The sequence below is a fragment of the Pholcus phalangioides genome, unplaced genomic scaffold, assembly GCF_987345545.1.
Source record: "Pholcus phalangioides strain wild (caught in Gottingen) unplaced genomic scaffold, Ppha-v1.0 ptg000011l_1, whole genome shotgun sequence".
Taxonomy (NCBI): domain Eukaryota; kingdom Metazoa; phylum Arthropoda; class Arachnida; order Araneae; family Pholcidae; genus Pholcus; species Pholcus phalangioides.
In genome coordinates this window covers 47,994,882-48,022,134 of record NW_028301604.1, presented here as the reverse complement: position 1 = coordinate 48,022,134, position 27,253 = coordinate 47,994,882, and the positions used below count along the sequence as shown (strand labels likewise).

The window sequence follows — 27,253 nt, the reverse complement described above, 5'->3', positions numbered from 1 at the left end:
GAAATTCACATCAATGTATCACACCAGATCTTATAGTTTATTTGCAATGAAAAATTACCGATCAAATAATATGTAATTATGATCCTATTCATCGATTCTACAAACTGTACAATTGTCGCGATCAGAGCACTTATATATATTTCATACTCTTTTAAAGAATTTTAAAAATCACCTTTTTTCAACTGTAAAAATTTTATATATATATATATACTTTTACTTTCAGTTATATATATATTTATTTATTTATTTATTTTAAATTTTTGACGTTTATTTCATTTATTTAAATTTTTTTTTGCCATTTTACTAATTTTTATGTTTTTGTTTTTTAGTACATCGGAGATGTAATGCATGAGCTATTAGCTGATCGGTTTCACCGTCCATTGCACGGTTCCGTTCGGCATATATACGCTCTAGCGAAGGAAAATCTCTATCTCCTCTGTAGCTTAGTGGTCAGAGCACTCGTCCGGCAATCGAGGGACCCGGGTTCGACTCCCGGTAGAGGCAGAGATGAGTTTTTTCCTTCCTTAAAAAATTAACATCTCAAATAATAAATATCTTCACAACATCCAGTCTTCTGTATATCTTGTATTAACAAGTGGAGAGCGACATTCACGTCATGTAATGCATTGTTTTCACTCGATTATTTCATTTAATTTTAAGCGTTCTTCTGTTCTTATTTGTTTTTTTTTTGTCTATGTGCTTTGTCTTATATTTATTTTTTTCCTCTTTAGTTTTTTCTTTCCAACTGTAATTCAATTATCTGTTGTTGGAGTGATGAATGAATAAATAAATAAAGCAAGAGCACAACGTGATTGGCTGTGCTGAAAAAAATACGATAAAAATCGTGTAATCGGAATAGCGAAAATATCTGCGGACAGGACCCCTGGTTCTTGCCTCCTTTTAAATACTAGTGATGCCTCTAGTCTGTCTGAGGCCGGGATTGCACTGAAAAAGTTTGATAAAAAAGTTGTTTTATAAAACTGGAAAATGCAACCAATAACAGTATCGGTTCGCGTTAATGAAACCGATAGGCTTATTGATTACATTTTTCAAGTTTCGTAAGAGATCTATTACACTATCAAGTTTGATAAAAGTCATTTTATAAAACTTTAAAAATTGCAACCAATAAAATTATTGGTTACATTCTAGAAAATGCAACCGGTGACCTTATTGGCTGCATTTTTCAAGTTTTATAAAAAGACGTTTACCAAACTTTTATAGTGTAATCCCGGCCTAACAGACCGAATTTGAATCCTTTCGGATCCTGTTGATAAGAATAAAATTCTCCATCCAGTTCAATTTTGACGATACATCAATGAAGTAAAGCAGATGTTCTGAATAATATTTATAAACATGCGAGTTTGTGGCTTTATTGCACAGAAATAAGACTGAATTCACATAATGTTTGAAGATCTTGAAAATTGTGGCAGGCTTTTTATGTAAGCTTAATGTTGTGATTCTCCATGAATAAAAGAAGTTTATAATGCCCCTGGTGTTTTGATTGTGTAGTGGTGTGTCAATTTCTCAATTCTTGAAATTCAATAATCAATAATTTCAATACAGTATTTTCAAATATACACCCAGATAAATAACCTCAAAAACCAACATCTCATCTTTTTTTGGGATAATTCAGTCATATAATTCTTTTTCCCTCCGCCGGGCGGTTGTGTGTTATCCCCAGGAAACGAGTTTGATACCCCGCAAGATGGCGGTGATCGGCTGTTGTTGATTTTAAGGGATTTTCCAACTTCGAGGTGTCATGAGAGGGTACCGGAAAAGAAGCGTCAAACAATGACTATAACGTCATCAATTAATATATCGTGACATTGGATGACGGTCATAATGTAAGTATATCAACATACACATATTGAGAATATTTGAACATTCCCAAGACATTACGTTGTGAGCCAGGAATTTGGTCTTCAATTAATCAATCGGCATACAGTTTAAACAAAACACATATTTAACGTTACGAAAAATGTCACCTTATAAGCCGCTCAAAATAGAAATTATAATAAAGTTGCCAAAACAAAACTAAAATAATACCTAGCCAAAATACTAAAAACATTACACTTCAACTACACAAACCCACTATTCTCGGCTCTTGGGAGAAAAACGTGGTACAAAAATATAAATATTACACAGTTTTGTTCCAAGCTTAATTTAATCACGGCCGACTAGACTTTCAGTTCTAGACTAATTGTTTAGTGGGCTATGATTTAACCCTTAGCAATCTCCAGGGGATTTTCTCAGTACTTCGTTGGTACAGTTCGTACTTAATACCCACCTTCCTCCGCAATGAGAAAGGCCCCTGAATGTTTGTCTCTGCGGTGTTTGTGTATCTTATGAATTCTGCAAAGAAACCGAATTCACAGGGGCCTTCCTATATCCGTAAGAGGCCGGTGATGATTTTGCGAGATTAAAAAAAAAGTGTTTTTCCTTATTGCTCTCAACTTTTTTGATTTTCATTGTGTGTGTTTTAGGTCAACTTAAATTTTATTTTCTCGATCTGATTTCATTTTCATTGTACTTTCGACAGGTTTGGAACTGTTGCTTTTTTGGCGATAATCAATTTCTTTGCTCACGTGCTCGTATAGGAGGGAATAATTGGTTCTTTGTTTCCCAACATTTTCGTGTTTTTCCCGTTTCTTTGATATAATTTCGTGAGTTTTTTGGGCGGTAGTGTTAGCGAACAGTGTTTACTTTTTCCCGGGTATTCTCAGAAATTTTTGTTTTTTTTTTAATTTTGGGACCTATTGTTTTAGTGTTAGTGAATAGATAGTTAGCTAAAACTAATAAGTATAAATTTTACTTTGTATCTTAATACTTTTTTAGCGGGTTGTTCCATTCTTTATACACATATATCTCTTCCTCGGGATGTAGTGTTGAGCATTTTATTTTACTTAATTTTTTCGTACAGTCTTTTATATATATTTTGCATTGTAATGCAATTTACGTTATTTTAATTTCCTGTTTTAACGTTTCTCATTTTTCTATTTTATTTATTTTTATATTATTTCTATTTTATTTTTAGTTATTATCTAGTTTTTAGCAATAGTGTTAGTATGCCTCGTCCTCGATTAGTGCTGTGTAGGGCTTGCGAAGGGATGTTTCCCTGATGATAATAGCTAATACTTTCAACTTTAATGGGTGTTTGAATAGGGCAAGGTTGGAACTGGAGGTTGAAGCGTTACGAGAGAGAGAGAGAGAGTTAAGAGAGTTAGGGCTTTAGAGGGCCCGGTAATAACGGAGCCACTTGCCGATGTAGAAGCAATCTCCACACACGACGACAGTTTAGAGGGTGAATGGGTGGTCGTGGATGAGGTAGACGGGGATAGTGATAGGGGTTTAATCATCGGTGATCTTATGGTTAGAGAACTAAGGAACAGAGTGTGAAGGGATTTTCGGGGTTTCGAGTGCTGTTGTCTTCCTTGGGGGGGGGGAAAGATTAGCAATGTTCGAGACGTTTTTCATCGCCGGAAGTTGCCCTTGCGGGTAATCCTGTGGGTGGGAACGAATCAGGTAGGAGCGGATATTAGTGAGTCTCTGTCAGAGTACCGGGATTTACTATTATCCGCTAGGGAGGGAGTTCAGATGTGGAAGTTGTTCCAGTACTGCCAAGAGCTGTTAGGGGTTATAGGAGTTGGTTCAACCAATTCAATGAAGACCTGAAGGACATTTGCTCCTCAATTGGGGTCACGTTTTTGGAGCTTCCCGCATTTACCGATAGTTGGCTTCGTTGGGATGGGATTCATCTGAATAGGGGGGTCTGGGAGGTTTACGATATGCTTAGGTCAGGTTTTTTACTGCCAGATGACTCAGTCGAGAATGCGGGTTAATTAATCATAATAACAACAGTATTGACGGGGAATTACCCACCTCTGACTTGTATGGCTTCTCGATTGACACTAAATCATAGGGCAAATTAAAATGTGTGTTAATAAATGCCAGGAGCTTGGGTAATAAGAAAGATCTTTTAGAAACTATGATAGCTGTGGAGGGCCTGGATCTTATAGTCATTACAGAATCTTGGGCAAGCGATGGGGATGAATCTTTCTTACACATCTCAGGATACGATACTTTTTTAAGAAATAGATCGGATAGGAAAGTAGGTGGAGTGTTGATATACGTGAAATCATGTTTGAAGTCTAGTAGCGTGCAGAGAAGTGATATTGAAACTATGTGGGTTGAGCTTGAAAACAAAAGACGCCATAAACTCATTGTTGGGGTTTGTTACAATCCACCAAATAGGGATTCAAACTACACCGCCAAATTTTATGATGAAATTTCCTACATGTGTAAGCGTAAGAGGGTTCTCATCCTAGGGGATTACATTGCCCAGGTATTGATTGGGAGAACCTTTCATCTAGAGATCAGTATGAAAGACACTTTCTTGAGTTGGTGCTCGAAAACTTTTTGTATCAGCATGTATCAGAAGCCACTAGGGGTGCTGCTATTTTGGATTTAGTTCTTAATAGTTCTGAGGATCTTGTTGAACATGTTTCGGTGGGGGAACAGTTTTTTTCCAGTGATCATCGTATAGTCAGATTTCTCTGTGAGTTTTCTTCGGGTAAGGTTGATAATAAAAGATTGGTTCCTTGTTTTCGGAGAACTAACTTTGCTATTTTGAGAGAAAGGTTAGCAGAAGTTTTCAAAGACCGGTTGGGATCAGTCGGGATGGTAAGTCAATTGGAAGAATTTAGTACGATGCTATCTTCTGTTTTGCACGAGGTCATTCCCTTTGTTCAAAAAAGCGTGTTTATCCATCGTGCCCCCTATGGTTCACGGATAGGATGCGTAATCTTTATCTTTAAAAGAAAAGAGTATTCAGAGAGTATAGAAGTGGACGAGGTGACCCGTCATTATTTACTGAAAAAAGAAGGGCAAGGAAGAAAGCGATGGAGGATAGTAAAAAGGAAGCTGAATCTAGGTTGACAGACAACATTGGCTTCGACCCAAAATCATTTTTCAGGTACGCCAATAATACAATAATGAATGTAAAGGGTACAGAGTTGCCCTCCCCCCTCCCGATGAAAGGATCTGAGGTAGTGAGTAATGTAGGCATGTGTAGTGCTTTCAATCACTTTTTCGCGCGTTTTTATTAGAGAAGGTTTACATTGGATGAATGCAGATGTCGGGGAGAGATATGATCGGAGTGTTCAATTCCGAAGTTTTCATCTGTATGGATTGGATGGACCATGATTTATTAATTCTCCGTCAATCAACTGCTTTTACAAGGGGATACCAGTATTTGGTGTCGCCGGGAATTTTTCCTCTGATAGGGTTGTTAATAAATGGAATAGCTTACCCACAAGCGTAGTAAATTCACACGCAATTGACACGTTTTAAAAGAAATACGATAACCATGTTGAGGTAAATCGAGAAGCTATCCATATTTAGAATTGGACAACCATAAGTATATTTTATAGGCATTGTATAATATTTGATCATGTATATATATGTATATTGTTTATAAAATTTGTGTGACTGCATTTTTAATTGGGTTGTTGTATTTTAGTAATATATGACATCCATACTAGGGCATCTTTTTCTCAGTCACCTCGTTAGGCATTTTGCCTGTTGTGGCCTTGTATTTGTATTTATGACAATAATGTACCGTTGTTTCCTGATGCGAGGTGGATTCGACATAGGACAGAAAAAATTAAGAATTTCAGTCTGGTGGGGAAGAGAGCCATACCTCTCAACCCTAAACATTTCCAACAAAAAGGTTTGTGCACACCTAAATTTTGAGCATTCTGTCTTATGTTCTGCATTTTAATTGGTCAGAGTGGACTTGTGAGACTTATGGAATTTTGTAGTTTTATGGGAGCTAGACAGAAGAGAGTATATAATTCGATGGCAGTCGCCGAGTGAAACACAATAGTTCGGTATATGATTGTCAAAAGTCTTTCGCTGAATGTAAGAAGTTAACCAGGCCATGGATCAGCAAAGGAACATAGGAAAAGATGTGTGAAAAGAAACTAAAAGTTCTTATAGGAAAATTCTCTCACGACAGAGATGTCAATATGAACTGGAATCCGGAGCGAATTCCCTATTTAAAAAAAAGTCTCTCCACAGAAGGCAGATCTTGAAACGATAGCTACATAAACACGAAAATTCAGGCATCTGCCATATCCGTTTCTCATATAGAAGACAGCACTTCTAGAACAGGAAACACGCATTACTTTTACATCATAAATACATTAGGCTCACGCGTGTACGCACAGCAATTACTTGTGCATCAATTCATTGAAAATTTCCGAGGAGAATGTCCGGTTTAGTAGTAGTTAAAATTTTTTGGACTCCCATGAATGAAAATTTTTTTTTAAATTTACAACTACTCAATAAACACAGAAATTGCACAAAAATTAACATACATTAAAATTACACAAGAGAAGGGAGTACAAAACATTCACAATTTATTATGCAACGAAAACATTTCACATTATACAAACATAAAATTATCACACAATCTAAGAGAAATGGTGTAGTCAATGTTTTCTTACATTTTGCAAGGTCCACGAAAGTTAAAAAAGATTAGACAACATAAATCAGTTGTTTTATTTTGGAATGAAAATTTGTTTTTCTTCCAGAATCCAACAGTAATACGCATGCCACTATGTGTTGCATTATTATTCAGGTTATCCCTCATTTATATTGTAACGTCGAGTGAAAGCACAATAAAGAAAATATTAACAAATTTGGCAAGAAAGGTTATCTTTGGCAAGGAAAAACTTTTCCATATGAAACTATACATTCCTCAGTGTATATTCATTGATGTGTTAAAATATATATTATTATATAATCACTTACGTTATAGACACACAAAGGAACAAAACAGAAATATTAGGAATCAATATTTTCACGGAGGTATAGCATTGTTCGATTGCAATGGACAACTTCTGGAAGATTTTTTTTTCAGAAATCAATGCTAATTGAGTCAAAAAATGTTTTTTTTAAATAAGATTTTTGATGACAATCGGGTTGAAAAAAATGTGTTTTGAAAAATCAATTTTCCGAGTTTTCAATCAATTCACGGATTTACTAAATTCAAATCAATTACCGGAGCATAAGTATTGTAAGGTATTAGAGAAAGTAAATTTTTAGTTTGAAAGTATGGTGCATATGCTAGTTGCTAGTTTTTCTTCATTGCTTTCTTTCTGGACAAATGCGAATGCTTGTGTTGATAAATTAATTTCCGCTCGCCAAATATCAACCACAGGAACGTTAACAGGCAACAAGTTTTTAGCGTTGTTTTCTTTTAAGCCACAAGTTTTGTATAAGCTCTTATCGCTCCCATCAATGTTCAGAATTTTCCTTACTCGCTAATTAGCGTAGATAATATACGGTAGATGCAGAATCGTACTCTATAGTATTTTAATAGATAATATGGGTACATACAGTTGAACCAAGTGAAGAAGGTTAAACGAACATAATTTTCTTTCCGGTATTAAACTAATATAAAAATACGAAACTAAATATAAATTTAGTTTCCCTTAAACAAGATTGGAGCATGGGCAAATGAATGGAGCATGACGTTTAGTATTGACAAGTGCATGGTCGCTCATTTTGGTTCGAACACAACCCACGGTTCTCTTACGAGTTGTATGCTGTTACTATTCCGGATGCAACTAGGGTGACCGATTTGGGAATTCTTATTGACGAGCGGCTTAGGTTTTCTGAACATTGTTCAGTCGTGGTCAAAAAATCGAATAGAATGCTCGGTTTCATTTTCAAAAACGTCTCTTCGCGTTCTCCTGAAGTCATTTTTCCGTTTTTCCGAGGCTTAATTCGTTCTGGACTGGAGTATGCTGTGAGGTTTTAGAGACCATACCTATAAAGGGACATAGACTTGGTTGAAGGGGTACAGAGAAGATCTACACGTGTCCTCGTTGGCACATGCGGCTTGAGCTATGAAGAGAGACTTCATTTTTTGAATATGTTTACATTGGATAAACGCAGGTGTCGGGGTGATATGATCGAAGTGTTCAAAATTTTCAATGGGATGGATAGTATCCGACCATGAATCATTAATACGCCGTCAATCAACTGCTTTGAGGACACAAAGTATCGATTGGTAAGGAATAATTATAAGTTGGGGTGTCGCAGGGAATTTTTCTCTAATAGGGTTAATAAATGGAATGGCTTACCACCGGGCGTAGTAAATTCAAACGCAATTGACACGTTTGAAAAGAAATACATGTTGGGGTAAATCGAGAAGCTGTCCATATTTAGAATAGGACAACCATAAATATATTTTATGGGCATTGTATAATATTTTATCATGTATATATATTGTTTTTAGGTTTTATAATTGCATTTTAATTGGGGGTCGCTGTATTTTAGAAATATATGACATCCATATTTGTTATGGGCATCTTTTTCCTCAGCCACCTTGTTGGGCATTTTAGTCTATGGAAGAGCTAAAATCACATTTATATGACTACACTACGTAAAACATTTGATTCGAACTCAACTTTTACCATCTAATTATAGTCGATGCTCGTTATAATGACTACCATCGTTCTAGGGAAATGTAAGCTATATTAGATGGTCTTTATATCAAAAGTTTGAAAATAGAACGAAATTTAGCTTGTTAAGCACATTCCACATATCCGGGGGAATAAAATATTTTATTATTCATCATGTTGTCACATAAGCAGTAGCAAAATGAAAATGTATCATACAGTTTAGAAAATAATAATAAAAATATAACTATATATACATACACATATATAAAGTTAGGTCTACACACGCAACTCTTCGCCACTCTGACGAAAGGAGCAAACTGATGGCGGCTCAAAACAGAGCAGAAGAGTGCATAACAACTTTTAACGGAGCGAGATGTGAGTGGTTGAGAAGCTTGCTCGATGTGGAGCGAGTGCTAGTACTAATCATGGTGCCCGACAACGATTACGCTTCAAAAGAAGAAAACGCCGTCCAAACAGAAAGCGCACGACTGAGCCAATTTCTTTGATGTAATAGCTACCAGTGGATTACGCTCCGACGAGAGTGAGGGGCTAACAAATTTTGCGCTGTTCACAGTCCACATCAACCGCGGTTAGCGCAGCCCCACCTCAAAAATCGGTTTTGCCCTACGCAGCGCTGCGGGTGTTGATCTACTTTGATGCATGTACGTTCTTACTTAAATTGTTCTAGGACATTAAATTGCACTTACGTTCTTATGCACAGGCAATTATTTAAGGTCCTAGAATAATTTAAAACCCGAGGATATCGCGATGCGCTTATTTGAGATTACCATATTGAATGAATGCCAACAAGATATGCTGATTTTCAGTATGAAACCTAAATCCATTTGTCTGTATATGCATTCTCTCCTTGTCCGAAGAAAAGCGATTCATCATGTAAGCCTATTGGGTGACATGCTATCAGAACCTTTCTCATACATATATATATATATATATACACAGGGTGGTAACTATCGATCACCCAATAATTACACACGTGATTCCTCTGATATGGAATAGTGTTTTCAGTTTTTTGATTTGACCATAATTAATGAGTTATAACACTTTAAAAATTGACGATGTCACTTCAAAATCCTGCCAAATTCACCGAACGTACACCAAACGTTTAATTTGGCGTTTTTTTACACTAAACAATGATATAACCCTAAGAAATCGAGAAAGTAAACCAGTTTCTTTTCCCTCTTTTGTTGTATGTGTGTACTTCTTTTTCAAATTTTTACGCGCTTGTTAATTATTACGATTTTCTAAGATTGCAGAGTTTTGAGTTCATCCGTAAGATAAAAAAAAACTATACTGCCGCCCCAAAAATTCTAAAATTTTGCTCAAATGTGTTACTCGCCATGTGTTAGTATAATGAACCTCAGATTTAGAAGATAACCCAAGTATTTTTTAAAACAAATGTTGAATTCAGATTTTTGAGAACTTTAAACATTTCTTCAAACTTTAAAATTCATAAAATTCTAACGGATGATCGAAATTCGAGGTTCATCTTACTAAAACCTGCCGTATAAATATTTCTAGAAAATTTCAGAATTTTTGGTGTGATATAGGTGTTTTTTATATCTTATACGGATGGCTCAAAAACTGCGATTTGTGAAAATCGCGTTCAAAGCGTTTTTCTTGTTCACGTTTACACTATAATTCATTAATTTTTAATTTTGATTTTTTTGTAAAAAAACAAATTAACCTGATTGACACGGAATATTTTTACATTTGATTTTCACGATTGAATGAAATATTTTGCAAAGTCATGTTTGAAAAATCGACTTCAGGGGTCATGACACCCCTTAAATTAATAAAGTGTCGCCAATAATTTTGAAATTAGTTTTTTTTTCCAGTTCCGATTCAGAAGTTTTGGAAGATTAACATGCTGCATCACAACTTTTGATTGTAATTCTGCAACACAATTAACTGAGTAACACAACATGCATAATGAATGAAATCGATCTCAGAAATTGTCACGATGAAGTATAATAATCACAGTTTAAAATGTTTACTGCATCTCATTCATGCTATGAATGTTATGAAACAATAAAGAGAGAGAGAGAGAAAGGCCCTACTTAAAACCATATTTTTGGAACACACACAGACGTCAACGGGCCGATTCTCCAGCATCAAAGGTCGAGATCAAATACACTAGAACAGCGTTTCTCGATCTTTTTGAACCCAAGGACCAGTAAAATGTCTGAAACAAATTGGCGGACCACCTATGTCCGTATCATGGGATATTCCTGTAGCTTTGGTTCTACCGGTTTTTTATATATATTTGTCTCGTTTTTCCTGTTTATTTGAATTTGTAATATTTACTAAAGTAGTGAATACACGTCTTTTTCATAATATATAAATTATATTATGATAATTATTACATGTATATATTAATAATGCATATTTGTCAAGTTTAACGTTTTTCCACTATTTTTCAGTAATTTTAATAATAATTGGTGATTAAGTCTACTTCTGGCACGGTTTTTGGTGAAAATTTCCGATGTCCCGTGTTTTACTCCATTTAAGAGATATCAGTTACTGTATTTTTCTCAATGAAATAAGGTGATCTGTTGATTGGAATTTTTTTTTGTACACTATACTTTTGAACTGTGATTTGTGTAGCAGTCGTTTACTTCCCCACACTTCAGCAAATTCAGCAATTTACATTTGTGGTAATGAATTGCATTTTTTGGCAAATTTTAGAGATATCCCCCATTTAAGATTGCATTTTCCTCGATGATGTATGGCGAACCTACATACATCATTACTACATGCTATTTTGTTACATGTTTATACGTTATTACGTGTAACGTACGAAGGTATAATTTTTATATTACTACATATCGTTATTACTAATATGCGTATCAACACCGCAATGGTTGAATAATTTTTCCTTCAGTTAGAATTAAATTATCAAGTCTGCTGCAGACCACCTCTGACAAGCATAACACAAAAACAAACGTCACGTTAGGTTCACAACGCATACACGCACATTCCGGCATGTACCAATTCGTTAGAAATTCCATAGAGGAATGTGTACGGATGATTAGTAGTAGCGGTAGTGTATTTCTTGCTTTGTATTTTATTGTCGCCAAAGCAGAGAAGGCTTGCTCGCATAGATATGATGTTGAAAAGGGTAAAAGTGCATTAATTGCTTTCATCATTTAGATTAGGGTACTCCTCTCTCAATCCAAGCCAAAAAGCAACCACCGACGCCTCACTCTTAGTGAGCTTACCTATTTACCTTTGAGTGTGGAATCGGCACAAAGAGCAATAAATTCACCTCGTTCACAAGCAGTGAAATCTATTTCCTCCGAACTTTATACGAAATCAAATTGTGAGACTACCCAGTCGAAATTCACAGAGGAAAAAGATGGAAAGTACATATGTATTGCATCTTGCAATCTTGATAAGTGTTGACAAATGAGGTTTTATCAGCTTATTCGAAGGTGTGTGTGTGGTGTCACTTTGTTATTACTTCGAAGGTTTCGGCAGCTGGCTGATGCGAAGATAAAACCAAAAAAGAAAATTAGCCTTGCAGGGAATCGAACCCACATTCACTCACTTGCCCGGTGAGGACCATTAAACTAGAAAGTCAACGAATCTCTTTCATTAGAGAAGATCGTGTGCGCTGATTAGGACCGTACATGGACAGCCAGACCTAACTCAGGCCAAAGCCTAGTAGCATTGCTGATACTGCCACCAAATGACGACTTATCCGATAAGTTTGTCACGCATGAGAGTAATTAATTCGACTTAATTTATATTAAAACCTTAAGTGGACCGTAATATTTTTTGACTTATCTCCATAATATCTCGCGGCACCCCTTAGCTAATATCGCGGCATCCTAGGGTGCTTGTGCACACCGGTTGGGAAACACTGGTCTATATGGTCCCAAACTTTTGCGAGCATGTTTGCATCCAGGGTAAAATATTTAAAATATTTCCTGACAGATTGTAATTTCTGCAATTTGAAAAACTTGAAACATGGTCTCATGTAATTATGGTACGTGCCCGACTTATAAGTTCTGCAGGAAAAAATATTTTTCTAATATCCTGATCGATAATAATATAAATTCCTTTCTAACATACAGACACAGAGAAAATAGTACCAAATCATAAACTTTCTCCTGTCTACCCTAAAACTAAGAAATTTCATTTTAGCGGAGAGCGATGGCATATAGATGTTCTCTGAAAGACTCCCGGGAAAAGGGAAGGCAATGAATACACTAACTGCTATTCTCTCCCCTCCGTCCCGCTTTCTATTGTTAATTTTTTCCCCCTTGAATAAATTTATACATGCTTTTCGTTCATTTTTATTTTCTAATTAATTTTATTATTCTTATTGTATTTTCCTGTTCGACTGTATCTATCTTGCATCTCATTTTATAAACATGTTTAATGTATATGTGTGTGTATATATTCATTTATGTGCTCAACTTTCCATTTCTGATTTGTGTATTTTATTTTATTTCTTCTAATCATTAATATATATATATGTATATATTTCTTTTAGTTTGGTGCTCATGCATGCTTCTCACCTGTTTATTATTTATTTTTCCTTTTTTACTCTTTTTGTTTTGTATATATTTTTTTCATGCATGTATTTCATATAAAACAAAAATTTTAATGTTCATCTTGTTTCCTTGTAACGGGGCAATTGGCCCAAGACAATGAAGATTATTATTATTATAAAAGTGAAATTAACGCAACTCCGCTAACCGCAACGGCTTTTCTTCAACACACACTCCATAGCTGAGACTTACCTAAACAAATGCAGAATAAATCTAATTTTAAGATAATTTATTTAAAAATGGCAAATCATTCATTGGAACTTTAGAACTGAAGACTGCAAAGCATGTTTCAGATTTTTTTTGTTTTCTTTTCAGTTTCAAACTCAAGATGCTTCTCTGAAAAAAAGAGATTTCACTGAAATACTTATAAAGGATCATAGCTCAAATTTTTAGTAGCAAGGAACCGATGTAGAAAATCCCGCAAAAATTAACACAGAATGGAGTTTTAAATAAAGTCGCTAAAATTAAGCAAAATTTGAGAAGTGCACAGAAAACGGTAGAAAAACGAAAGGAGAATAAATTGCTAAACCCGACTGGCCTTCTCGTTTTCTGTGAAGTGCATACAAGGAATCGGTGGTAGAATAAAAAAAATAAATTGATTCATATTAAGGAAACAAAATAAACCTGAAAACTTGAATGCATTCGTTTTTCGTCGAAAAGTTTCTAGCGAAAATTTTCAAGATTTGTTGCATGAAGTAATAATTTTTTTAATCGCGAAGAAAAAATTCAAGATTACCGCAAAATGTCTTAAATAACACGCAGTCGGTTTTTACTATTTAAATTGAGTGATATTGTTAATAAAATATAATTATCATCATGATAGCGTACGGCATGCAATCAATAAATATGACCATAAGATATTATCCCCAGAGATCAACCAGAAATATAGGGTATTTCAAAAATAATCACCCGACTTGAAATGCGTATATTACGAAAAATATTGAACATAGACGCTTGAGAACAATTTTATATTACATGGGTCTAATCAAAGTTTTTTTACAAAATAAATTAAAGGTGATCAACATGTCCACCTTGGAATGCATGGCATATGTCTATACGGTAGTCAAATTCGTCCCAAATTTTTGTGAGCATGTTTGCATCCACTGCGAGTGGATTTCTGTGGACTACACGTGCGAAACTCTGTCGGACGCGCTCCATATTTTCTTTTGACATGCGGGGACGGCCAGGGGAATTCCCTTTACACAAACAACCCATGTCTCGAAATTGTTTATACGATCGCCTAATGCTCTGAGTGGTAGGAAGTTCAACACCAGGGTATTGTCGACGAAAAGCACGATGAACAGTTGCGCCGGATTCGCACTTCGCGAAGCTGATAGAACATAAAACGATGTCTGTTGTGCAGTCGCCATTTTGACAAACACTGAAGTGGCGGCCGAAGGAAGCGCATTAGCGCTACCTGTCGGCAACTGTGTGAAACTGGAGATTTCTTTCTTTCTACTTATACATTATTCGATTAAAACGGATTAAAAGCTGAATAGTTATAATTTGTTTAATCGGGTGATTCCTTTTGAAACACACTGTAGATTGAAACTCAGGATGTTATACTGGAGGAAAAATAGCATGGCGTGAATGGACAAACATTCAATATTATCGCACCGTAGTCGTTATAACGAGCAATAAATCAATTTTCAATAAATAGTAATTTAAATAGTAAGCATGGTTTGAGGTGCACGGGGCGATTTCCGGTTATTAAGGTAATCACATATTAATGAAAAATCAAAAATACAGTGAAATCCTTATATAAAGAATTTGATTTCTGCGGAATAAGAATTTGATAAAATTCAATTGGGTCTTGTTTCAACCTACTAAAGAGTTTACCGAACTGCACTTTTGTGTCTTACACAGAAAAAGGCAACTGCGGCAACTTCATTAACACTTTTGGAGATGGGCTGATATACTGCAAAATACTGATGTCACTAGATGCACTCGGAAGAACAAAAATTAGCGAGCTTTTTTGAAAATATATTAAAGGTGAATATGAGTGAGACATAATAGATATCGCGGTTTATCTATCGCGATTTCGAAATCTTCTAATAAAATATCGTTATGAAGGTATTTATCGTAAAGGAGTCGTAGCACCGTTGTATTGAGAGAAATTTACCATTAGATTGAAGACAATTCCAAACAAGATTTGGAAGCATATCGTGTTGTAGAGAGATTTATCATAATATCGATTATTGTTGTAGCGAGATTTCACTATATTACTATTATGATTTATTTTCAACTTTTTCACCACGGAAATTGAGGGCAGCTTTTTTTCTGCAACTATTTTTTTTACTTATCTCTCTGGGTACGGTTTTCATGTCAAAACGTCTTGCTTCCCAGAAAGCATGGCAGGGAGAACCGGGGTAAATTGGAAAACGTAAAGGGGAAACGTTATGGACAAAATAAAGAATACCAAACAGACTAGTAAGTTCAAGCCATTTATTAGAGCAGAGGTTTTCAACGTAAAAGCTCTTGCGCGGAATATTCGATAGTCTCATGGCGCTGCTCCACTGAACCCTTGATAGTTACGTGACTAGTCTACGGAACCCAAACAAGTTTTGTATATTTCTTTAAAAACAGAGTGTCCCTTTTCGCAAGTTCTGCAATCCAAGAACCCTCACTCTTAACGATACAAATTTTCCAAAAAAAACCATCTTTTATACGGCGTATAATTTCAGGATGAAAAGAAAAGAAAAAAAAATTATGACGCCTTATATATATATTTCGCATGGAATTGGAATCAATTTCTGATTCAAAAAATCAAGGTAGTTTTAAGCTAGAGAGCACATAGTTCTTTGGAGACTGCAAAATGTTTCATGTTTCCCATATGATGTTATATGACAAGTGCTGATTGGACAGTGAAAGCACCTATGTCTGAGGTATAATTGCATAAGACGATGGCCACTGGAATCTGGAATTCCCAATATGCTTTGCTTTTAACATTGAACAAAAGAATATTTTGAAAGGGGAAAACGATGCAGTGCAATGACTTTTTTGAATCTTTTCCATGGTTCAAATGTTTGCAGTTCCAGATCCACGAGTTCGTGGAAAAAACTACTGGAGTTATTGTTTTTTCTCGGTTGTTTAGTCAATGAAATGATCTGAATTTTTTTAAACTACACTTTTTTTTTGTTAAAATTCAAAATAAAAAACAGTATCAGTAACAAGAAAGTTTTTGTTTAAAAGATCTTCGGATTTCAGGAATTTCGGGGTTCCGTGCCGTAACTCCAATAGAGCTCTCACGGAATTCTAAGGCTCCGCGAAACACCAGTTGAAAACCTATGCGTTAGAGGCTGGCCGTAGAAGCTTATGACAATGCACAATACATATGTTGCCTTTCATTTTTTCTATATTAAATGAAAGTGTAGAAACATGAGCGGGGAGGTAGACATGGTAGTCTGTGGGGAGCGCAGCGTGGAATACAAGCCGGAGGGAATACAGCGTGTTTAAAATCGTCGGTCCATAGGACTATCTCTGCAACCGTTCTTTAGAAGTATACTTCGAATTAGATAAAGTTTACGAATGACATGCGGTTCCTTAGAATATCGTAAGTTTTTTTGGGGGTCGTATACATAAGAAAATAAACTTATTGTGTAGTCCCCCCATGTGCCAACTTCTAATTAGTAAAATGTAGCTCATGCTCCGAAAAAGCATTTGCAAAAAAAACCCATATTTTTTAAATGTAATATTTATGGACTTTGAGTCTTTCATAATTTTTGCGTTTAATTTTCGAATCACACCCACAAATTGTGAAAACCTGAATTGAATTAAAAGTATAAAAATTCTGCAAAAAATGTACAGTAGAATCTCGAAAATTCATGCCCCGAAATTTTCCGGATAATCCGAGGCACTGAAAATTTCAAATTTCCTTTTAGAGACCCCCCTTTCTCTTTCTCCTTTTTCCCTCCAAAAACCCAAATTCCTTTTTTTTTTCCAGAAATACTATGAAGTACGTACGTATTGTACAGTAATATCAGTTTGAAAGTGGCTAGACAGCCCCAGCATTATAATGGGTAACTGGTGGAATAAAATATTAGGCTCTCTTGAATGGACGTAGACAATTTTATTAACTTTCGGGGGGGGGGGGTCATTGAGAAAGAGAGAAGCAAGTTTGACCGTTTTCTTCGTAATGATCGACAATGACATTGTCCCCCCTAATTGCTTCTCGTAAAATCATTGGAAAGGCACGTAAAAGTTGTCTGTGTCTCAGCATCGTTCACCATCACCGACAACTCTTCTCAATCAGTCCCTCATTTATGTGCCTTTTTCACATTCTTCATTTTTTGAAACAGATAGTTACATCTATAAGATATAGATGTAATATGATTCTTATTCAAGAATAAAAATACAGTAAGTCTGCTAATACTGCTTTGCTTGTCTTTTTTTTTAAAGTAAAACCAACATTTAAAGCATTTTTTATTGTTTTTCGTATAATTCGAGTTTCTCAATAATCCAAGGTGGTTCGTCCCACCCTACTCAGATTATCGAGGCTCTACTCTAATTGCAATTGTGACTGAAAAACCCTAAAATAGTTTCATTCTTCAGTAAATGTTAATAATAAAACCCTTCCAGTCAAATTGTTTCACAACGAACCATCTTTTCATTTCGTTTTCTTTTGTAAACAGTGATCAGACGCGGATTCAAGGCAATGTGTTGGGAGGAGCAGTTTATTGCGTAGGTTCGTAGGATAGCCTCGTATTTTAAGGAAAGGTTTTTTTTTTCGAGAAAGCTTTTTTCAACCTTCCAATTAGATTTGGTATTTCTCCTTGAGTGGCGCCCCAAGAGCCGAATCTGATTAACCTTAGCGTCCCTCACTCTAGATTCACGCTTGCCAGTGGTTCGAAATTGGAACCAGCAACGTTTCATGCAATTTGATTCTGCGGTTGCAGATATAGCCCTATGGATAACAAAATTTCAAGCACCCTCTATACATTATGTGTGTAAATGTGGTCAAACACACATTTACACACGTACCTTTCTCCTTCACCCGACCACGCGTATTTCGTCCATGTGTAAAAGCGTACAACTGTATGATTAACAAAATTGTCAATGAGTTTACCTCGAATAAATAATTCCAAACTTGTCACACTCCAGCCGTAATTCGAATAATTATTTTGTTACTTAGTGATTATTTGTTGCAATACATGTACAATATATCACTACCCAAATTAAAATTAGCTTTTGCGTTAAATGCACAATTACAACATCTTATCCCAGGTGTAACACTTTCGTTAACTCGCTGCTTCCACAAACAGCATCTTCATGGGAATTCTAATTTGTAATTTCAAGTACAAGCAGCATCGAGTACGCTCTCAGATGTGCGCCTACATTTCTAAGGTATACAGGTACCATATCTATATGATTATTCTACTTACTTGTTTTGACCGTGGGATAATTATTAAATATGCTCGGCTTTTGCTCTTCTTTTTACTTTCTCTGCCCCCCTCCCAAACCAATTGCGATTTAATCGCCACAAGTCTCTTTGATGAACTAATGTCGGTGGGTCGTCCCAAGTTTGACGTTCGCCTAATGTGCCTGAAATATTTCTCGCAATGAAATATTTCGTGACAGCTGTAAAAATTGATGAAAATTTCAGCAAACCCCTCAAGGACACCGTATAGCACGCACGTGTAAACGAATAACTGCCGACTAGCCTAGCATGTTGCTTGTCATCACGTACTCGAAAACTCAATAAGTCACACGAGCAGTGTGCCCGCACCCTTATATAAAAATCGTGCTATTTTCTACCTGCACACAATATCTTGCAGTATGATACCTTCTTCTTATAAGACGGAGATAGAAAATGAAATAAATCTAAGCAATAATCAGAATAGCTCGTAAGATTGACGCCGCGTTTTTACAGAATTACTGCATCTTAAGTCAGTCTTCAACTGTGTATTCAGGAAATGCTGTTACTTCTGCAGATTTTGAAGAGATACGCGATTCGCCATTTAACACCGTCCGTCAACTTGTCCCGGTTGCCGGTTCCTCCTATTGCATTTGTTGAAATTTTGGAGCACATACTTCAGACACACGGAAGTCCGCGGCCCGGTTGATTTCTTTCTTTTTTTTTTCAGCAGGCAGAAGGTCGGTCATACACACGACTAAGGACGAACAAATGGAGAAAAATGAAATAGTGGTTCACTCACATCCCCGGATTGACTGATTTCGCGACCTGGCTGTTAAGAAGCTCTGCGATACACATGCTCCGAATTTCCTTTTTCTTCAAACAGATAAAGGTAAATTATCAATGAAGATTAACGAGACTAATTAGACATATTGCACCTATAATCATTTGCTTTTGTTTTTTCCCAATATAGGTCATGAGATGAATTCATGGAAAAGGTATATATACATATTTATCTCAAATGTTCGATAACACTTCCATTCATATATCATTTAGAGAACTCAGATTCGCATAACCATATCACTGGATTAGTATCGAAAGTCATATGGTTTATTTCTTTAAGCCATAACGAATGTTTCAAAGAGTATTTTTTCAGAAGTAGAGAATGAACAATAAGATTTAAACAACGAAAGATTCAACTCGAAACTCTTGTGACACAATCACATTGATTTCTGAAACTTGTTTTGGGGGTACATCGAAAATAACTTGAGTAGAAACCATTTAGACAGACCTATAAAGTTTGATGCATGAAAAGTTATCTGGAAATTATTGTGTTTGATGTATATTTGGCCACTAATTTCAATTACTACTTACATTTTTTTTCTGTCGAGTAAGGGTTTTTACAAAGTGAATTTCAGGAATATTAAAGGAAAGTAAATATTTTTTACAAGAAACATTAGAGAAAACAAATATTACACATAAAAAATAATATTACATATATATATATATATATATATATATATATATTATTCACCACAAAAAATAGCTACGAAACGAATCGCTAAATTAAGCTAATTAACAGTGTAATAGCTTTTGAGAAATAAGTCAAATTTTTTTAATTTTTTTTTTATTTTTAATGTTTTATTAGTTTTATCTTTATATATGTCCAATAAAGGACTTGCACAATTGCTTAGATGTAAATAATAGCAAAAGAACAATAATAAATATGAATGTGCATGATTTTAAACTATTGACTAGGAATAAAACGACCAAATCAAAAATTAAATAAAATCATTAGGTAAAGAAATTTGTACGATTTTTTTCCGAACTTCAAAATCTATGAGAATCAATCATCTCTTTTTTCCAGACAACTTTTCCATCACGGGCCTGTGTTGTTATGTGTTCGTTGAACAAAACAGTTTGCATTTTATTTCGGTTAATTTTCTAGAAGATTTATTAAATTACGACCAAGTTCAACGTACGTACATACAATAATGTTGTTCATGCGTTTGATGTATATTGTACTGTAAAAAATTTTACTTTCAAGTTAGAAATATCTTTCGTACATCCTCACAGCATAAAGCGATTTTTTTTCGTCGTTTTTCAGCAGAAGAGGTAACGTTGTTCTTTCGTACAAAGCTGAAAGTCATTTATTAGATGCAACGATACATTGTGCCTCTCTGGAATGCGGACAAGACATGAAACTTCACTTTGAAGACTAATGATAGCTGATATTTGATTGATGCCCAGGTTTTTCCATCACTAGCATCTTTCGGCTTTGAAGTTACTGGAAGTTATGGGCGAAGTGGCAGCCAGACTAGCGTTGTTCCCTGTCGTGGTGCGAGCTGATGATGCGTAATAATAGGACGGGTCTGTAATGGAATCGTTTAAAAATACTCGGATGGTTAAAAAAGTCAAAAAGTCAGTAAAATTAAATTTTAAAATTCTTTTAGTGAAACACTTATAATCTCTCAGTATAACAACAGTTGTATTAGTGATGAAAACTTGGAAAATATTAATGAAAGAACATGGCAATAAAAACAAGCAAGGACTGAAAGAAGCACTGTATTTGGAATATTACGCGTATTCAGAGGCGTAAGCAAGGGGTTCTCTCCTACTAAGCCTTTTGTGACACCTCCAAAGATCGATCCTGTGTACACCCCTGTGCATATTCTATATACAAGATGAATACTAGTAAATTTCGCAAAATGGTCTGAAATAAGAACTAGCGAAAAGGTTTTGAAATTCAGTGTGAACAGTCTTGTAGTAAAGGAAATTTTGTTTGGTGAAGTAAAAAAAGGGAGAGCGGGGTAATGTGTGTGTATGTGCCGAACACTTAAGGGAAATCTCTAATTACTAAATTATTTGGAATAGTTCATGAAAAAATTGAGTATAGGTAGATACCCTGTTTCCTTACCTACTAAAAAACCGCAAACATTTGACTTCGTAGTTAAATTTTTCATAGAACATTTTTTTCTTTTGTAAGAGCTTACACTGTTCGGAATTGCTCCGTGGGTTGGGGCAATACCGAACAGGGTCAGTTAAGTAAAGAATGTAGCTTCCGTTACGTAATTTTTTATGAAATTAATTAACTCAATTACTTGAATGACATAAACAACTCTAGAACCAATTAAATTGTTCCTGTGAAAATACATATATACAACTAAGGTGACATTAAGCTAGTAATTATAATCGATATGAATACTTTTCATGTTCTAAAAATTTAAGTAACATATTTGAATCTATGTTCTTAAAAAATAGCAAACATAACAGCAGAGTTTGAACTGGCTTAGACCCTAACGCTGCCCGCAGAAATCACAAATAAAATTTTCTGCAGTCTTTGCACCACTGCACTCTGAGTGTATCCACCGAACAAAGTGCTCGGAATTGCCCCAAATAACACCTCGTGGCAATTTCTCAATCTAACCTGAAAATGTACACAGCAACCAAACTTTCTTCCTACTTAATCAATAGCTAAAGAAACGTAGAATCTAAATTATATCAAGCTCACTACTCTAAACGCGAAACGTATTTTACTCATTCTCTTATATAAATTAGCACCAATTTACCAAAAAAAAACCCCGTTTTTTACACACCACTCGCAATAACACAGCTAGAAAGACATTCGATCACTTGATGAGTTTACGGTAGACGCCGCCAGGCTGCAACGCTAATCAGACCCCACTAGATTCGAACAGTCACCGAGAAAAATGGTGTCCGGAAAATTCCCCTCTTTCGGTATAACTCCCGCTCTCTCCCAAGCCAAAATGTATTTCCGTTTTTACCACTGGCATTGCATTTGGTGCTTTGTTGTAAAGGGAAGTTGCACAAAACTGGTAAACATTTAAGAATGACGTAGCAAATGTCTTTTGAATCCCAATACAAGCTAAAATAATAAAATAGTATGTGCAACAACAGATCTGAGCTGTCGCACGCAGAATTTTCTCACGGGAAAGGTTTCAACTTTTTCCCTCCCAAGGATCCTTTTTTTCCTTTTTTAACACAAAAACTCCATAACCTTGACTCGAGGAAGAAGATGCCAGTGGAAATGAGTAATTATATGAGTATTAATGGCTGATAGCTGATCAACTTATGTTTCGATATGCGATGGAAGTCCATCTGACGTGAAATAATTGTATTCAGACACTAAATGCTGCTGAAGAATAGACATAACCACCTTCAAATCAAATCAATTTATTAATTAATATAAGGTTAATAAAAGTATTACATTTGATTAATGAAAACCACCAAGGAGACATCTAGGTCCCATACTGGTTGTTATACTGAAGTTAATTTATAAACACTAACAATTGACAATATAAAATATAATTACAGTTGCCCGGTAGTTGCCCCAACATAACTGTAATACAATTACTGTTTCCTTAATATCTCGGGCTGAGAAAAAAACGAACTATCTCACTCTAAACCGTCCCACCCGGGGGCCATTTTCCTGAAGTTAAGAGAGGCTACTAATGCCTCTACTTCAGCGCCTCACGCCACAGGGCGTGAAATAAGGCAGGGTCATGTCTCCACTGGTGTAGATGGTAGCATGCTTGCCCGGTATGGCCTGGGTTCGAGTCCCGGCGGAGACAAGATGACTTTTATTTCGGAGTTCACCTCAGCATAGTATCCAGAAAATAACTGTTTCCTTGATATCTCGGGCTGAGAAAAAAGCCATCTATCTCACTCTATAATTACAGTGTTTAGTAATTTTAGAGAGAAAAAAAATCATGACAAAATGAAAAATCAAAATACACACACACACATATAATACATAAGTTGTATATGAAATACAATATAATGATGCAACGGGAAGGGGGTGCTTTTTATTACTTAAATAAAAAAAAAATCTATAAATCAACATGAGTTTATATAGTATGATTTGAAATAGTACAGCAGAGTTGACAACAAGGGAATTTTAAATGAGAAATTAACCAGTTGGAGCGGGAAGTCAATCGGTAGCAAAGAAGGGAGTGTGAATTTGAAGACGAAATCAGATCTATTCAAGAAGTTTTTAAAATCGAAAATGTGGGTGGCTGTATAAGATAATTGGGAAGGCTATTATAAAATTTAGGAATGAGCAAGAACTTATAAAAGAGATTCATACCGATGTTTATAACAAACGATGGGGCGTTTTGGACCGATTTTCTCAGAAAAGGAAAGGTAATAAATACTGCCGCAATTCCATACCACACAGCAATTTTGAGTCACGTGGAGGCACTTAACTTAGTTCGTGTGGATTTAGAGATGTTCGGTCCTGAGATTTTACTTATCAAGAGTACATAGTACCCTGGAGATGAAAAGATGTGCTATATCAGTTAATACAAATTTTCCATGGCCATCCATAGTTGAGCAACAAATTTAAACACAACGTTTGTTTTGCATTCATTGCAAAGGTTATCATGGTTAAACACATGAGTAATTTTGTAAGGGTGCACTTTAAAACTATTCGTACCGACCAGAACGAACAGTCAACACCATCCATAGCAGAAGGTCTCCGCGATAAGCTCGTGACGTCACCGAAGAAGGTCATCTCACCTATAGCCATTGAATATAGCAGGCCGACACAAGCGTCATCTTTGACCTTTTTTGTAGAATATCCAATGGCTATAGGTGAGATGACTTTCTTCAGTGACGCCACAAGCTTCGCGCGGAGGCCTTCTGCTACAGATGGTGTTGGTACAGCCAATGGTTCACCAATTCCACTGGTAAATCAATTATTAGCGTTACTGTTTTCCTGTAAGGCCGAAAAAACTCTTGGGGAGAAAAAAGTTGAAATCTTTTCCTTGGAAAGTCTACATCTTTTATAATCGGGCAATCGGCTGGTTTCCGTCTTCTGCCAGGTTTAATATCCAAAGATTTTGATATTGTTTTAAAGTAGTTCAAACATTGTTCTGCTTTCATTTTTGACATGAATAGGTTTTTTAAATCACCTGGAAATATACTAGTATTTAAAAAAAAAAAGTTGCGTAACTAAATTCTTTAAAGCAAGGGTCTTCAGCACATGGAACGCGTGCCAAATGTGGACGTTTGAGCTTTTGCCGGGTCTCGCCTGCAAATTTTGAGAAAATAGCTACTAACATAGGAAAACTATTGAATTACAAAAAAAAAAAATCGTTAAAGAGCCCACTGAAATCTGTATTGCTGTATTTAGAACTATGAGATACTTTCTATTCCAGACCCAAATAGTAATGCTGTGCATTTGATACATTAAAACGGCCGTCGTAACGAATTCGAGAGCAAAAACTGGAACAAAAACACTTTTTGAGACCTATGATTTGATATACAGTATTTCGAGAGGCAAAATTCTGCATCCAAAAGGTATGCGTAATTACAGAATTTACAAAAACGCTGAAAAAAACCTTAATGGAAAAAATTAATTTTAGAATTATTGAAAAAACCCTTCATAATTTTTAAAACTTATAATTAATGAAAGAATAGCTACAGAACTACTCAAGGGAATAATTTCAGAATATTCAAAAGTAATAATTCCAGAATATTCAAAAGTAATAATTCCAGAATATTCAAAAGTAATAATTCCAGAATATTCAAAAGTAATAATTCATGAAAAAAATTTAAGAAATAGCAAAAGAAGTAATTTCATAGTTAATGGAAATTTATAGTTAAATAAAAAATAACTTCAGAATTACCGGGACAAATTTCAGAATATACAAAAGAAATAATAAATAAAAAAATCGGAATCAGTGAAAAAATTTATTTCAAAATAAATAAAAATTCAAATTTAATAAAAGAAAGAAAGAATTGTTTCAGAGTAAATAAAAATGTTTAATAATTTATGTAACCTTGTCTAATAACGAGAAATATATATATTCCACGGTATGAGACTTGGTGGCCCGTGGGCTTCATGGAAGATTTTAATTTGGTCCGCAATGCCTAAAAGGTTGAAGACACCTGCTTTAAACTCCCATATCTCAGGAAATATTCGGAATATATCAGTGTTTGTTTTTTATGTCTGATGCTGACATTTTCCGGTCTCTGGGCACCAGATTCGCGGCCTGTTTCTGCTGCAACGAAATTGTTTTATGATATATCTCGAGAGATTCTCGATATATATACATATATAAATATGACACAGCTTACCCCATTTTTTTTTTAATTTGAATTTTGGTTTTGTTCAAGTTCCGATTTCAAAAAGATATTAAATAAGAGGTGAGTGTGATATACAATATTTTACAAGAGGAGGGTGCAGGTAAACCAATTGCACTCATATTTTAAACGGGTAGCAAATTCATATTGGTTGATACAGTACGTACTTCCGTATGGGTGATGATACACTGAACCTTCAACCAGATCTCAGTGGAGCTGAGCCGGGCACGGGAACAATATTCTTCACGCCAAATTCATTTAAATAACTTGCTGCCAAGCTTTGTCAATAAGAGATATGCAATGCAAGACATTAAAATAATGTCTCCGGGAGTCATATGCCAGATATTATTGCAAAAAATCTATGAAAAAGTTCTTTCGTTTATAACAGCGGTTCTCAAATTTTGTTATCCGCTGCCTAATTCATGGTTCATTTGCGGTGCCATACATTTCCCAGAATAGTTTAGTAGATATTTTTACACTTTCCACAAAAGAACCCCTCCAAAGCATAATAGGCACACAAATTAATATCTTTAGCTTGCCGTGACGCACATTTTGAGAAACACTGGTTTTGAGCTTCATAAAGTTTATAAGGACCTGCTGATTCATATGCTGGATAAGAGAAGCCGTATTTGGGGGTAGGAACTTGACTCTGATGAAATCAAATTCTTCAACCGACACTTATACAAATACAAATACAACGCCACAACAGGCAAATTGCCCAACGAGGTGGCTGACAAAAGGGGGGAAAAAACAACAGGTGCCCGCCATGGAGGAATTACAACCTCCTTGGGTGCCCGACGACTTCTGAAATATGCTTTTCTCGGGATTTAATTTTTTTTTTCGTATTCTAGGTTCTTTTGCCGGCTTGCGTGTCATACGTTTGTGTCAAAAACCAAATCATTTTTTGTTGTTCTTAAATTGAATTATTTTCAAACCAAGCCGTTCGTATAAGCGGAGTTGATTGTATGGAAAACATTATTTTAACAATGAATTAGGCAGATGCCACACGAGCGTTACTTTATGTAACGGATTTTTTGCGTACGCTTTGAAGAATGACGAACTAACTGGTGTTGCCAGACGATCGCAGATTCGAAAAATAACGCAGCACTTCACGGACGGAAGGTTTTTTCTATTATGAAACCAGGAGGTATACCACCTTCTGATTCTTAACAATGAATCATCGATTCGTACGAAACGCCTTAAGAATCGAGCTCCGAATGCAACTCCGATGCAATTGTTAAGGTCACGTGACCATGGACCGGCCGAAAAATTTCCCTTTTGGGGAATTTCGCCACTGACCAATCAGCGCACGTGTTGTTGACATGATGGGGGAAGAGGAAAATAAATTTTAGAATGACGCTAGCGACTGAAAAATGGCGGAGTTCATTTAAGTAAATGTGAACATGGTTGCGAAGAAATGATAAATATATAATGCTTTTTGAGCCACGTTGCAGTAAAAAAACCGAAGCATATTCATACTTAATTATCCGATATCATTTGAATCAAAGATTCTCCCCCCCCCCCCCTCCCCCACAAAGAGTGGCAATGCTATACATGTTATGGTGAAAGTGCTAAAGAGCTGTGTTATAATGAATAATCATCGGTTATTTCGATAAGTTTGATAAATTTTGCTCACATACCGCGAATCTATCACATTTCGTCGCATTGATCGATAAGTCAATCTATTAACTTATCGATAAATGAGTCATCGTTATGTTTACACTAATTAATTGTTATGACTAATT

General features: G+C 35.5%; 1 protein-coding gene across 1 annotated transcript in view; it reads right to left on the bottom strand.

Annotated features, from left to right (window-relative positions):
- Positions 1-20,059: 20,059 nt before the first annotated feature.
- The window catches only part of LOC149080503 (uncharacterized), a 466,415-nt gene continuing 459,221 nt past the window's right edge, over positions 20,060-27,253 (bottom strand). Inside the window, exon 8 of the mRNA XM_089239593.1 lies at positions 20,060-20,773. Coding sequence (XP_089095719.1) covers positions 20,664-20,773 — 110 coding nt within the window. The 3' untranslated portion in view covers positions 20,060-20,663. The remainder of the gene's footprint in view (positions 20,774-27,253) is intronic.